Raw genomic sequence first — 13,522 nt, 5'->3', positions numbered from 1 at the left:
GTGGTCATGCGCTCAGACCAGAGCACCCCTCCAATATTTCAGAGATGGGGAAAGGGGTTTCATTGCATAGTGTGCCCAAAAGTCCCGTATTATACAGGAAGTCCTGTATCTGATGCAAACATCTCTTGTCCCATATGGGCTTCTCTGCTGTTTTGTGGTGTTGTTTTTTTTAAATGCAAATGCATAGCTACGCAGACTTCTGATTACCCCTGGGATGACCCCACCCCCATATGACCCACCCCCCACCCCCACTTGTGTCCCATATTCTCTTCAAGAGAATATTTCCCCCTGCGTGCAAAATCCATTCACTCTTCGTTAAGCTGCCCTGCCCAGCTTTGAAAAGCAGAGATGGCGTTCGTCCAGCCGGTTAAATTGAATTGATTCTCTCAAATTAAAGAGCCAGTGCGGTGCAGAGGTTGGAGTGTTGGACTAGGAGCAGGGAAGAGCCGAGTTCAAATCCCCGTTGAGACCTGCAACCCGCTGGGTGACTCCGTGGCCAGCCACTTCTCTCTCAGCCTAACCTACCTCGCAGGGTTGTTGTGAGGACAAATATGACCACGTACACGCCCTCTGGGATTCTTGGAAGAAGAGTATAACTAAATAGATGCTGCGAAACTGTCTTTGTCCTCCAAAATGTTCAGTATGAGCCTTGCCAGGAGATGGATCATCGGCTTAGTCTGCAGAAGGTTCCAGGTTCAACCCCTGCCAGCATCTCCAGGTAGGACTGGGAGAGACTCTTGCCTTTGACATTTTCCTGTGTGTGAAACGGCCACTCCCCATACCTTAAGTGTTCATGCTGAGCACATGAACATCAGAAGCGGCTTCCTGACAGGTCAGACTCCCCGGTCCACCTTGCTCAGCGTCGTCTACACAAACTGGCAGTGACTCTCCAGGGGTTTCTCAGGAGCATCCCACGGTGCCCAGATTTTTTTAAAAAAATCCCAAACTCAAGCATCCTCTCCTGGGTTTTGCAGGATCCTCTTGTAACAAAGATCTCTCATGGAACATGGGGGCAGTAAAGGCTGCTGTTACATGAGAGTTTTAGTAAAGTTGAGAGCCACTCGATGGGGTAACGCAAGTTTAATAGATGTCCTTCTAGCAAAGAGAGTTTAATCTAATCCACTGCCTTGGGTCAGACTGTGTGGCCTTACAAGGTCCATGAGCGGGGAGACAGATGTGATGTAAGGAATGAGGGTAAAGACCGATGTAATATATTATCATTTGAGTGAAGACAGATGTAATAACAAATAGGTAGGATGAAGTTCCTCTTCTATAAAGGAACTAAGTTGAAGACAGTTGTCTTATATAAGGCATTAGACTGAAGACAGGCATATTCTAGAAGCTGTAAAGGTGAAGACAGAGATACTCTAAAAGAGTTTACAGCAGTCCCTGAACTTTGGAGTGAGCTCAGCTAGTTTCAGACTTCATAACTAAAATGACAGACATTCATCCCCCCCCCAAAAAAACCCTTTATACCACCCTTCCAAAAAAACCAGCAAACTGAACGCTGACTCAGCTATCAGCCTTGCTTTTCCCCCTATACCTAATTAAATTATTTTTTAAGATCAGCATAAACAATATTTAGGCATTCATTTCATTTGTCAGAAGAGGAAGAAAGAATCTTTGAAAGAATGCAAAACTGCTCCAAGTATTGTGGGGAAGGCTTCTCTGTGATGTCACAGAGGCCCAGCCAATCAGTGCCCTGTACAGCCAACTTCCACTTTAACTTGCAGAACAGGACTTTTCAGAACTCTACACTAGAGAGGAATGGGTGCATTTGACTGAGGGTGGTGAGGCTACGTCCGGATGGATCCTGCGTACGTTTTGCCCACTAAGGATGTCCTTAAAGGAACTGGAAGATAAAATGAGAGGAAAGGGTTGCGTTTCGATGCAGGAAAATATCCACAATAAGCAGACAATTAAAAAAAAAGAACTCTGCTTTCTGCAAAATATAAAATATTGGTGGACATTTTAATGGGAATCATAAAAGTTATTTTGAAATGCATTTATAGATGAATCTCATAATTTATTTTAAAACCAAAGGCCTCTTGAAGGGGAAGTGGGGCAGATTATGATGAACCAGGTATCTTTGCATACAACATATAAAGCAAGATTTTAACAATCACCCAGCTGTCAGATATACCAAATTCTAGAAAGTGAGATTGTAAATAATACTGGGGGAGTTCTCTCTGTGTCACCATTCCAGATATGCAAGCAAGGGGTTCTTTTGGTGGCCAGAAAAACCCGGAAGGCTCACTTGACGTGCCACCGACATCTCCAGACCCTTAAAGAGCAACCACACATTCCGTGCCAGGGTACTCTGGCAAATTGAGTTCGAATTTCTTCTGCACGTCATAAGGAAGAAAGCGGCCAGCGACCAAATGGTGCTTCCCCATGAAGCGTGTGGCACATTGCTTAGGGGCAGCCAATGAGACGAGGACATCTGGGCTAATACCATCACTGGTGCCAGTCTCCACATCCCATCCTGAAGAGAAAAAGAGGGTGAGAACATAAGAAGATAAAATGTACACGTAAAGTATCAGGGGTCTATTAGACCCCACCAGACCAAGGACATATGAAGAAGAAGAAAATGCACAAGGGAGGTATTAGGGGTCTATGAGACCCTTTCAGAACAAGAACAGAAGAACAGCCAGAAAACCAGAAGAGAGGGACCATATAACACCGATCTTAAAAGAACTGCACTGGCTGCCAATATGTTTCCAAGCGAAATACAAGTTGCTGGTTATCCTCTCTAATAAAAGCCTTGGTGTCCGTCCGTGGACGGACACCAAGGCGTGTGTTCGTGCCTCCGATGGTCGCTCTGGGCATGCGCGAAGCAGGGAGGGCAGAGAGACACAACCGCCGGCACCTGGCGGCCATGTTGGGCGGCCAAGCGGCCGCCCAGAAGAAGCCGGGAAGGTGCGGCGGAGAAAATTGGCCGAGGCAGCGGCAGAGCCGCCGCCACGGCCAAAAGAGACAGAGACTGGGCCGGTGGGGGGCCGGAGTGGAGGCCGGCGGTAGCGGGCAGCCCTGGCCCGGGCGGGGAGACCGGCGGTGGCACGGAGGCCGAAAGCGAAGGGCCCGCGCTGGCCAAAAACTCCAAAGACGGCGGCGCCCGGCCCCGGGGTCCTTGCCGCGGCATGGAGGCAGGCGGGCATGGAGGCAGGCGGGGGCGGGAGGGAGAATGGTGGCGGCGGGCCCGGAGCCCAGAGGGAAACTGGATGGGGGGGAAAAAATTAGAAGGGGCAAGGGAGAGGAAAGAGGCAAGGGGGGGGGAGGGAAGGGAAGGCTAGCGCCCGTTATTGTAACGGGCTAAAAAATACTAGTTACCTATAAAGCCCTCAATGGCTTGAGTCCAGGGTATTTAAGAGAGGGCCTCCTTTGCCATGAACCCTCCCGCCTATTAAGATCATCTGAGCCCTGGCGAGGTCCGGTTACGGCTACCACCAGCTCATTTGGGTGCTACTCGGGACCGGACCTTCTCTGTAGCTCCCCCAAGGCTCTGGGATTCAGCCCCTGTTAAAAATCAGAGTTTCTCCATCTCTGGCTGTTTTTATAAAGACCCTTAAGACACAACGGTTTTCTCAGGCTTTTAATTACTTCTGAGTGGTTTTCTAGCATAATTGTTTTAATCATTTTATCCTGTTTTTAGATTGTATTTTAACTTGTGTACTCGCCTAGGGTTGCACATGTCAGGCGAGAGGGATAGATAGATAGATAGATAGAGAACGAAGGAAGGAACACAGTGGGGAAACTGAGGCACAGAGGAGACAAAGAGGCCTACTGAGGTAGAGGAGGGAAGGAAGTTGTGAAGGAAGGAGGGAGGGAGGGAGGGAAGGAACTCACAGACGAAACTGAGGCACAGAGAAGAGGAAGGAACCTAGTGAGAGGAAGGAAGGAAGGAAGGAACCCAGTGGGGAAACCGAGGTAGAGGAGAAGACCAGCCAACATCTGGGAGACCAAAGTGGGAAGGCCTCTCCCTCATTCTGTACCCTCCAGCAGACTTGCAGCCATCTCTCTGCCCACCCGCCCGCCCGGAAGCGCCTCCGTTCAGCCGGGGCCGGCACGGAGCTGGCCTCTTCCTCGGTGGGGCTGGACACAGACATGGTCCACCGTGGCGGCCTGTTTGTTCTTCCGCGGAGCACATTCCTCTCTCCCTGATGGCGAAAGCAGGCCCCGGTGGTGGCCGCTGGCCAGACACAGCCCAGGGAGCTGGGCCATGACATCATGTCTCGGCTGCAGCTTCGCAGCGGCCCCCTCCAGCCGGCTAGCTACTGTTTGCGTCTGGGCAAGGGCTCGGGGCCGGGCGGGGGCCGGAAGGGCAAACAAGGGAGCAGGCTGTTCAGCCCGGCGCTCAGGTGTGAGGAGAGGGCCAAGCTCAGAGAGAAGCTGGGGAGGGCAGAGATGCGGAGGGAACCATTCCCATGCTTGGCGCTACACAGACGGCCAAATGTGGCACATTCCATCCTCACAAGCCTGCCTTTTATATCCCTGGCCCAGCTCCGTCACCTTCCATCGCCCAGTGAGAGGCAGGTATTCAACAGGGGATGCATTCCTGTCGCATTTCTGGCTGCCACATCGCTATTTCAGGCATGGCGCCTCTGTTTAGAGCGGGGGGGGGGAGTGGTGGAGCATTTGCTTTGCACGCAGAAGGCCCCAGCAGCTTCTGCAGGTAGGGCTGGGAAAGACCCTCGTCGGACGGAAACACCAGAGAAATGCTGCCAGCCAGTGCAGACAGTACTCAGCTAGGTGGGCCAAGGGTCTGACTCAGTATAAAGCAGCTTCATCTCTTTACGAGGGACTCCACAGGTGAATGGCAGAGCCTCTGCTTTGCATGCGCAAGGTCTCAGGTTCAAATCCTGGTATCTCTACAGAGGGCTGGGAAAGACCCCTGTCTGAAACTCTGCTGCCGGTCAGTGCAGACAGTGCTGAGCGAGGCGGGCCATAGGCCTGACTCAGGGCGCTTTCCAGAGTAGACCCTGCAATGGGGTCACGGCGTATCTCGGAAGTGTGCTTCCACACTTCCTGTGTTGTGACACCGCAGTCCCGACGCGGGCAGCAGGGTGCCGTTCACATTTCCGATGCCTTGTTTCGAATTTAATCGCTGCGGTTTATTGACAAAACGTTGTGTGTCTGGCGTAAAAAGGTTGCTGCTTTTCCCGAGTTGTTAGTTTCTGGAAGACTGCTCCCCCTGCTGGTAGCTTTGCTATTTACATTTTGAATGGGATTTGCCTGGACGGAAGCATTTTGCCGCTGTTGAGCGGCTAAGCAGGAAAGTGCCCAGGAGAAGGCAGCTTCATAGAGACAGTTATTATTATTTATTATTATTATTTCAATTTCTATACCGCCCTTCCAAAAATGGCTGAGAAATAACAAATAAATAAGATGGCTCCCTGTCCCCAAAGGGCTCACAATCTAAAAAGAAACATAAGATCAACACCAGCAACAGTCACTGGAGGGGTGCTGTGCTGGGGGTGGAGAGGGCCAGTTACTCTCCCCCTGCTAAATAAAGAGAACCACCATGGTAAAAGGTGCCTCTTTGCCCAGTTAGCAGGGGCACTGTTACTAGGACTGTTCTCGCAATGGGCATAGGAGATGCCCCCTCCCCTAACCCGACTGGTCATTGTGAGAATTCGACAAGCAAAGGAGAAAGAGAGCTGGTCTTGTGGCAGCGGGCATGACTGGTCTCCTTTGCTAAGCAGGATCTTCCCTGGTTTGCATTTGAATGGGAAGCTAGATGTTTGAGCTCTGTAAGATCTTCCCCTCAGGGGATAGGGCCACTCTGGGAAGAGCATCTGCATTGCTTGCTTGCTTGCTTGCTTGCGTGCAGAAGGTTCCTAGTTCCCTCCCTGGCATCTCCTGGAATGGCTGTGAGAGAGACTCCCGCCTGCAACCTTGGAGAAGCCGCTGCCAGTCTGTGTAGACAATACTGAACGAGATGGACCAAGGGTCTGACTCAGTATTTGGCTGTTTCCTATGTTCCTAAGGTAGAGGAGGGCCTCTCGTCTGTGAGCTTGCACGGAGGAAGGCACGGGTGGGAAGTGCAGAACTTGTACCCAGCTCCAGAGTGAGGGTGGAGGGGAAGCACCCCACACCTCCCTCCTCCGTGCCCGGCTTGCAGACAAACCTTCTACCTTGCTTGTAACATTCCCACAATGGCCCTCCAGAACTGTGAGCAGCTCCCGAATTAGGGGAAGGGGGTCTCTCCTACCCTAACGCCAACCGTGAGAACCACCCTACCACGTGTCAACTTCTTACTGTGGAAAGGATTTTTATTTATTTTATTTTATTTTATTTTATTTTATTATTTTATTTTATTTTATTTTATTTATTCTTTATTTGATTTATACACCGCCCCTCCAAAAATGGCTCAGGGCGGTTTACAACAAATAAAAACAATTAAAATCAATTAACAGTTAAAATCAAAACTAAATCAATTAAACAATTAAAATCATTTAAACATTAAAAGACATTAACATTAAAATCATTTAAAACCAGCATTAAAAATTTAAAAGAGGCACCTTTTAACGTGGTGATCCTCTTGATTTAGCAAGGGGAGAGTAACTGGCCCTAGCCATCTCCAGCACAGGACCTCCAGTGACTGTTGCTGGTGTCTGTCTTGTGTTTCTTTTTAGATTGTGAGCCCTTTGGGGACAGGGACCCATTTTATTTATTGATTATTTCTCTGTGTAAACCACCCTGAGCCATTTTTGGAAGGGCGGTGTAGAAATCAAATCAATCAATCAAGAAATCTAATTAAGCAAACAAACAAACAAACAAACAAATCTAATTAAAAGCCTGGGTGAATAAAATAAATGCATCTCCAGTGGCTTTTTAAAAGTTGCCAGAGATGGGGAGCCTCTGATTTCAACAGGGAACACATTCCAAAGTCTTGTCTTGTGGTAGCAAGTCTGGTCTTGTGGTAGCAAGCATGACTTGTCCCCTTAGCTAAGCAGGGTCTGCCCTGGTTGCATTTGAATGGGAGACTTGATGTGTGAGCACTGGAACATATTCCCCTCAGGGGATGGAGCCAGTCTGGGAAGAGCAACTAGGCTCCAAGTTCCCTCCCTGGCAGCATCTCCAAGAGAGGGCTGAGAGAGATTCCTGCTTGCAACCTTGGAGAAGCTGCTGCCAGTCTGAGACAATACTGAGCTAGATAGACCAATGGTCTATATGGCAGTTTCTTATGTTCCTATGTACCAATGGAGAAGGCCCGTTGCCGAGTAGCTGCCGGACGAGTTGGCGGCAACTGCAGGCGAACCTCGCTAGATGATCCCAACAGGCAGTGGGGTTCATGGTGAAGAAGACGTTCTCTTCAATAATGAGACTATTTGAACTTATTGATAAACTACATTCATTATTTTGCTCAGCTCTTTGGTAGCAGTAATTTTTAAAAAAATCTTTCTCTGATGCGCACATACAGATAAGCAGATGCGCATGAACAGAGGCGTATCTAGGGAAAATAGCGCCTGGGGCAAGCACTGAAATTGCGCCCCTGTCCAAGCATCTGACACCCATCTTTCAGATAACTTTACCATAATATCAGCTGAAAAATACAAGTCAAACTCGTTAATCTTTTAATCTTTCAAAAACTATTTAGAAGTGGACATAGCCAGACCAAAAAAATGCTGGAAAACTACAAATTTCAGTATGCTGGGGCTCATGAAATACTCAGATACTATGTGGAGGTGTACTTGGAAAACTAAACAGAAGTGCCTGTCTAATTCTCTGCTATGCATTGTAGCATCACTATTACATAAGTTTTAAAAATCAATGGAGAATTTGGCTTTTCCCAGATACTCTGAAAATAATTAAAGGATATGCAGAGTAAACTGTGTCGCTGCTTGGGATATATTCTAGTCTTTCAGAAAGACAGTTAAAATGAGAGAAAGAGAGCAAGAAACTCCCAGTGGGCCTTAATATTAAGGATTTCACACTGATTCAAAGACAAACTCACCATTAATAGCCATATTATTAAGACATCACATTTAACTCACTTATCATAAGAAGCAAAGTAAGAGCAAATGAATACAATCTTAGCTCATAAGCTTCAGCTCAGTATTCACAGGCCCTGATTCTCTGTACATAGTGCTAAAGTGAATATGTGAACAGTGATTTATATTATATTATATTAAATTAAATTTTTTTTAACCTGTAGCCCCTTTTGGGTGCTTCCTATAGGCCGTGGGAGGGGGGTGTCTGAAAAGGTTACCCCTCCCACTGCTGGCCTCTAGGGCCTCGCAGATACCATTTGAGCATGTGCATGGCCATTTTTAAAAATATTTTTTTTAATGGCCACTGAAAACAAAATGGCCACCGTGCATGCTCAAATGGCCTCTGTGAGGCCTGGCATGGCCTAGGGCCTCACAGAGTCCATTTGAGCATGCACGGTGGCCATTTTGGTTTTGGTGGCCATTTTTTTAAAAAATAATAATTTTAGGAATTTGCGCCCCCCTTCAAGTGGCACCCAGGGCATGTGCCCTGCCTGCCCCACCCTATATATGCCCCTGCGCATGAACACCAAGCCCACTTCTGCACCACCAGATACTTCACACAAGCACTCAGTGGAAGGCAGTTCCCTATGTTTAGGGGAGATTCCACAGGGGAAAGGCAGAGTGCCTGCGTTACATGCAGAAGGACCCAGATCCAGTCTGGCAGCATCCCTCGATAGGTCTGGGAAAGTCTCAGCTCGGATACACCAGAGAGCTCTTGCAGTACTGAGCTCGGTGGATCAATGGTCTGACTCAAAAAGAGGCAAGCTTGTATGTTTCAGCTCAGTGGTGAAATATCTGCTTTGCATGCAGAAGGTCCCAGGTTCAATCCCTGGCAGCGTCTCCAGGGAGGGCTGGGTGAGACTCCATCTAAAAAACCCCAAGAGCTGCTGCCGGCCATTGTAGACAATACTAGATGGACCAAAGTTCTAACTCAGCGGAAGGCAATGACTTGTGTACAAATAGACTGAATTTGTGGGGTCAATGCAACATCAGCACAAATACGACGGATGCACCGCATAAAACACCAGAGAGAGCAGATGTTTCAAGCTGTTCATACCAGAGGGGATGTCAAGGCTGACAAGCGGGATCCGGATTTGCTTGAGGGTAGACAGGATGCTGACGTAAGTCTCCGCCAGATCACCGAGGTTCGATTCCACGCCTAGCATTGCGTCAATCACTAGGTTGTAGGCATCACTGATGAGCTGGACCTGTTAGGAAAGGCAGGGGGAGAGAGAGGAGGAGGAGGAGGAGAGAGAGAGAGCGTTAGTGTTAGTTAAAACATGTCCTCCTAGGATGCAGTAGAGTCAGAGTCGGGACTACTAACCAGGGATCCTTGTCATCCTCTTGGATGAGGATGACAACCTATGAGGTTGTCTTTTGCCCAGTCTCAGTACACTTATTTTGCTCTCGGCCATGTTGTCCTGTAGCCAGAGCTGATTGGCTATATCATTGCATTCCCTACAGGATCCTTGATTGGTTAGGATCACTTTGTGAAAAAGAAGGCAGCCCTAACTGCGGGGAGACAGCCGCAAGGGCAGTTACTGATGGTTGCAAACCGACACGGAGAAAAGTCAGTATTTACACGATACTGTTTTTCTCATGGAATATTTCAGGGGGACCTCAAAATCACATCTTTCACCCCAAAAATGTTTATGGACAACCATTGGCATAGCCCTAACAATCTTGGTCATAACCTATCATTTCAACAACATTTCATTCGACTGCCGCCCTAATTAGTACCCTGCCAAAGGATCCCGTTATTTTAAGAATGCCTGGCATCATGGGTGGCTTCTCCCCAAGAGTAGACCACAAGACTGCAGTTAGCAGTTTGGGGTTTTCGTAGCAATTTAGCAACAGACGTTTGTTTCATGAGAGGCACTTTGGAGCATAATTCAGGGGCATAGCTAGGGGAGAGGGGGCCCGTGTTCATCCCTTTCTCGGGCGGCCCCCCAGGGTGAGGGAGACAATGAAGAAAATAGGGAGGGATGGATCTGGAGGGCCCTCAGGAGCTGGGGGCCCGTGTTCTTTGAACCCTTTTGTTCAATTATAGCTACGCCCCTATCCGATTGCTGCTTTTGATGGCAGAGCCCTAGAAAAGCTCATTAGAAATATCTCTTTCCCTCCCTCCCTCCCAGTGCTGAAGTTATGAAGCCTTCTCCAGGAGCCAAGGTCTAGTGGTTTCTGAAAACCACACGTACCCCTGTTTCGTACCGGTAACCCAAAACGTTTCCTGCAGAGCAGTTCCAAGAACTCAGGACCAAATATGTTATAAAAGAAGCTGTGAGCAAGCCATCTTTGCCTCTGGCATCTTTTTGCATCTACTCTGATGTTCAATTTGGGGCCACAAGGCTTTGGCCATGGGGAGAGCTGCTGTGCAGAAATACCCAAAGAGGTAACAAGGGATTTGCTTAATTCTTCTGCAAATGAATTCCACTCCCTATAAGGACCTGTTTGGGGGCAACACCCTCTGCACAAAATCTTGGAGATCAAGCGTTCTCAAAGTTAGCCACAGTGAGGGTGAAGAAGACAGACATAATCTTTTTTAAAAGGTCCGCTCTGGGATGAGACCAGATTCCTCCTGCCTAAGCAATTGAAACAACAGACGTGCGCATCAGTGAATCAAATGATGGATCCTCTTCTTCCTTTCCATTCTTCAGGTGGGCTGTCCACCTTTCTAAATTTCCAAAAAGCACAGTCTGAATGTCTAATTTTGGTTTTTTTTAAGGACTGTTTTAAAGGGCAAAACTACTCTGAGGATTGCAGGGTAGTGTCATCCTGCTGACGTCACAGGGACTGGCCAATCAGCACCTTGCACAGCCAACCTTTTGCTTCCGATTTGCAGAATATGTTTCCCCCACCCCCCACAAGTGACCCAGGAGGATGCTCAGTATGTGTGGGTTGAAAAGACAGGGGGGTGGTCTCCTGGCGATGTCACGAGTGCTAGCCAATCAGTGCATGCCATGTTCGGATGGAAAGACGAAACCTCAGCATGCAGTCGGAACATGTGAGGATTTGGGGCAAAAACTCACTGTCTCTCTCTGGCAATAAAATAAAATAAAACTGAACACTTTTCTCACCTCTGCCGGCAGATAGGAGAGGAAAGGAATATCCATTTTCTCACATTGTGTGGTGAAGTCGCGATAGAGGGGATTTGGGGACCTCTTTGGGTAGAAGATTGTTGGTTCGTATTCCTGGAATGGGAAGGATGAGGTTATGAGGGATGGGGAAAGAAGGGGAAATTGCTCTATTTTTCTCTACTTCCTGTTGGAATGAATAACTATCAGTTGGCTATTGGAATCAATAACGCCTCACCATTCTCTTGCATCTTAATATAATTGCATGGAGTCCCCTCAGGATGGCTTTTTTTGCAGAGCTTTATCAGTGCTTTTCCATTCGTTTAAATGTTATCTTGTTTAGATCTTTGCAAACACCTTATAGGGTTATTATCCCCCGGACAGAGATGTAAGCAAGAGGCTGAGAAACTGTGGCATGATTAAGACTGCAAAGTGAGTTCACAGCAGAAGCAAGATTCGAATTGGGGACTTCGGAGATTGGTAGCAACATCTCTTAGCTGCAATGCAGCACCAGCTGTCATCCTGTACAGCAACCAAAATACAACACGTGACGGGCTTTTGCAGACTCCCTGATATTGTCTGCAAAACAGATATTCCCCCGAATGGAGCCTCCATATCCAGAGGTAGTCTATATCTAATTGCCAGGTGATGGGATATGGGTGTCCCCTTCATGTCCTGCTTGTGACCTTCCCAGAGTGCCAGGGGAGGGGAAGAATACTGGATTAGATGAGTCCTTGATGCAAACCATTAAAGTGGATTTCGTTCTGAATTATAGCTAAGCAGAACCTCCATCTTCAGAGGCAGTCTATCTGAATGCCTATTGCTGAGGGGGGCATGACAGGGTTTCCCTTGAGGCATCCGGCTGGCCACTTTTGGAAACAAGATTCTGAGACCAGATGAACCTTTCATCTGATCCAGCAAGGACAGTCTTGAATTCTTCCCTTCAGTATTACCCAAATTATTGTTTGGGAGCTCCTTGTTAGCAGCAACAATTCTGGCGGAGAAAAGAGATTTCAGGGAGATTTGTAGGCCAGCCACAGATGGTGTTAACAGGTTGCCAAGTCAGCATTCCCATCGGGCTGCATCTGCTGTCTCTCTGCAGGCCTCCAAAACGGAGGCACACTTTGCATCGGAAATGAGTGCAGCCCTCCTCGCTAGCCTTGCCTCCTGCAGTACCCTCACAGTCAGAACCTTGTGAGAATTCAGTGCTGAACTTTGGCAGAATTGTTAGCCTCAAAAAACTACTCCCACCACATTTTAGGGTTGGTCTTCACCCCAGCGACCCTCGCACTGTTCTTGGGGAGAAAGAATAAGCCTTCCGATACAACAGTGGAACCCGTCGCATCGCATGGACAAGCCCAGAGCATTTCCAAGCCGTAAAGAGCCACCCTGGAGAAACACAGAAGGGGGTACCTACAAACACACGCAGATGCCGGGCGCATGCCAGACCAATGGCCCCATTCTGTTCACAGCCACAAATCACCAGCAGCGTCGGCTGCTTCTTTGGCAGAGATCTCAGAGGGAAAACCTGCGGAAGAAGAGACCGATGAAATAAAAAACACAGCATCACCCAGATTCAAAGATGAGAGGGAGAGAGAAATTCTCCAGAATTCTCCATATGCACATTTTGGACTTCCAAATTTACTGGGTTTTCTTTCCCAGGACTAAGCAGATGCAGAATGAATCCTCTGCTGTTTCAGTTTTCATTTCCGAATTTCACTCGGAGCATTGTGCACACACGATTTTCAGCATTTCTCTTAAGGATGCATACACATGCATCACTAAAACAGGACAATGAAGCAATCTTGAGCCAATCATACATCTATCGCACCACTTATTTGTTTGTTTGTTTGTTTGTTTGTTTGTTTGTTTGTTTATTTATTTATTGTTGAGCTTATATACCGCCTTTCATTAAAAACAATCCCAAGGCGGTTTACAAAAGTTAAAAAACATATAATAAAAATGACAGTTAAAAGTATTAAGCTAAAAATATGAAAGCAAACCTGATTTAAAATATATAATATACAAACAAAAAACTGTACATGGATAAAAACACACAGAAGCAGCAATAAAAGCAATCATGTAAAGGCCTGGATAAAAAGCCAAGATTTAACAAGCTTTCTAAAAACTGTGATGGAGTCTGAGGAGTGAATGGCCACCGGGAGAGCATTCCAAAGTCTGGGGGCAGCAACAGAGAAGGCCCTGTCCCGCCTGCACGACAACTGAGCCTCCCTCATTGTCGGCACCCGGAGCAGAGCCCCCTCAGGTGATCTCGTCCAGCGGGCAGCAACCCTTTATATGGTGTGTTATGCAGTGTTGACGGGGCATACACATGTGCATAATAAAACACGCTAAAATACTGCCCCCCCCCCCCACAAAAAAGCAATGTGCACAGAAACATGTGCTGGACTGTCCTGAGCTTTGCCAAAACATCACATTAAAAAATCTTTATGT

At 47.7% G+C, this 13,522-nt stretch overlaps 1 protein-coding gene across 2 annotated transcripts in view; it reads right to left on the bottom strand.

Annotated features, from left to right (window-relative positions):
- Window positions 1-1,939: 1,939 nt before the first annotated feature.
- The window catches only part of YJEFN3 (YjeF N-terminal domain containing 3), a 47,081-nt gene continuing 35,498 nt past the window's right edge, over window positions 1,940-13,522 (bottom strand). For both annotated transcript variants that reach the window (XM_053297129.1, XM_053297130.1), the window contains exons 4-7: window positions 12,486-12,596; window positions 11,072-11,185; window positions 9,052-9,202; window positions 1,940-2,485 (exon numbers count right to left, since the gene is read on the bottom strand). In XM_053297129.1, the coding sequence (XP_053153104.1) occupies window positions 2,286-2,485; window positions 9,052-9,202; window positions 11,072-11,185; window positions 12,486-12,596 (576 nt within the window). In that variant the 3' untranslated portion in view covers window positions 1,940-2,285. The remainder of the gene's footprint in view (window positions 2,486-9,051; window positions 9,203-11,071; window positions 11,186-12,485; window positions 12,597-13,522) is intronic.

Source organism: Hemicordylus capensis, chromosome 2 (assembly GCF_027244095.1).
Source record: "Hemicordylus capensis ecotype Gifberg chromosome 2, rHemCap1.1.pri, whole genome shotgun sequence".
NCBI classification, from domain to species: Eukaryota; Metazoa; Chordata; class Lepidosauria; order Squamata; family Cordylidae; genus Hemicordylus; species Hemicordylus capensis.
This window is presented reverse-complemented; position numbering and strand designations above follow the sequence as displayed.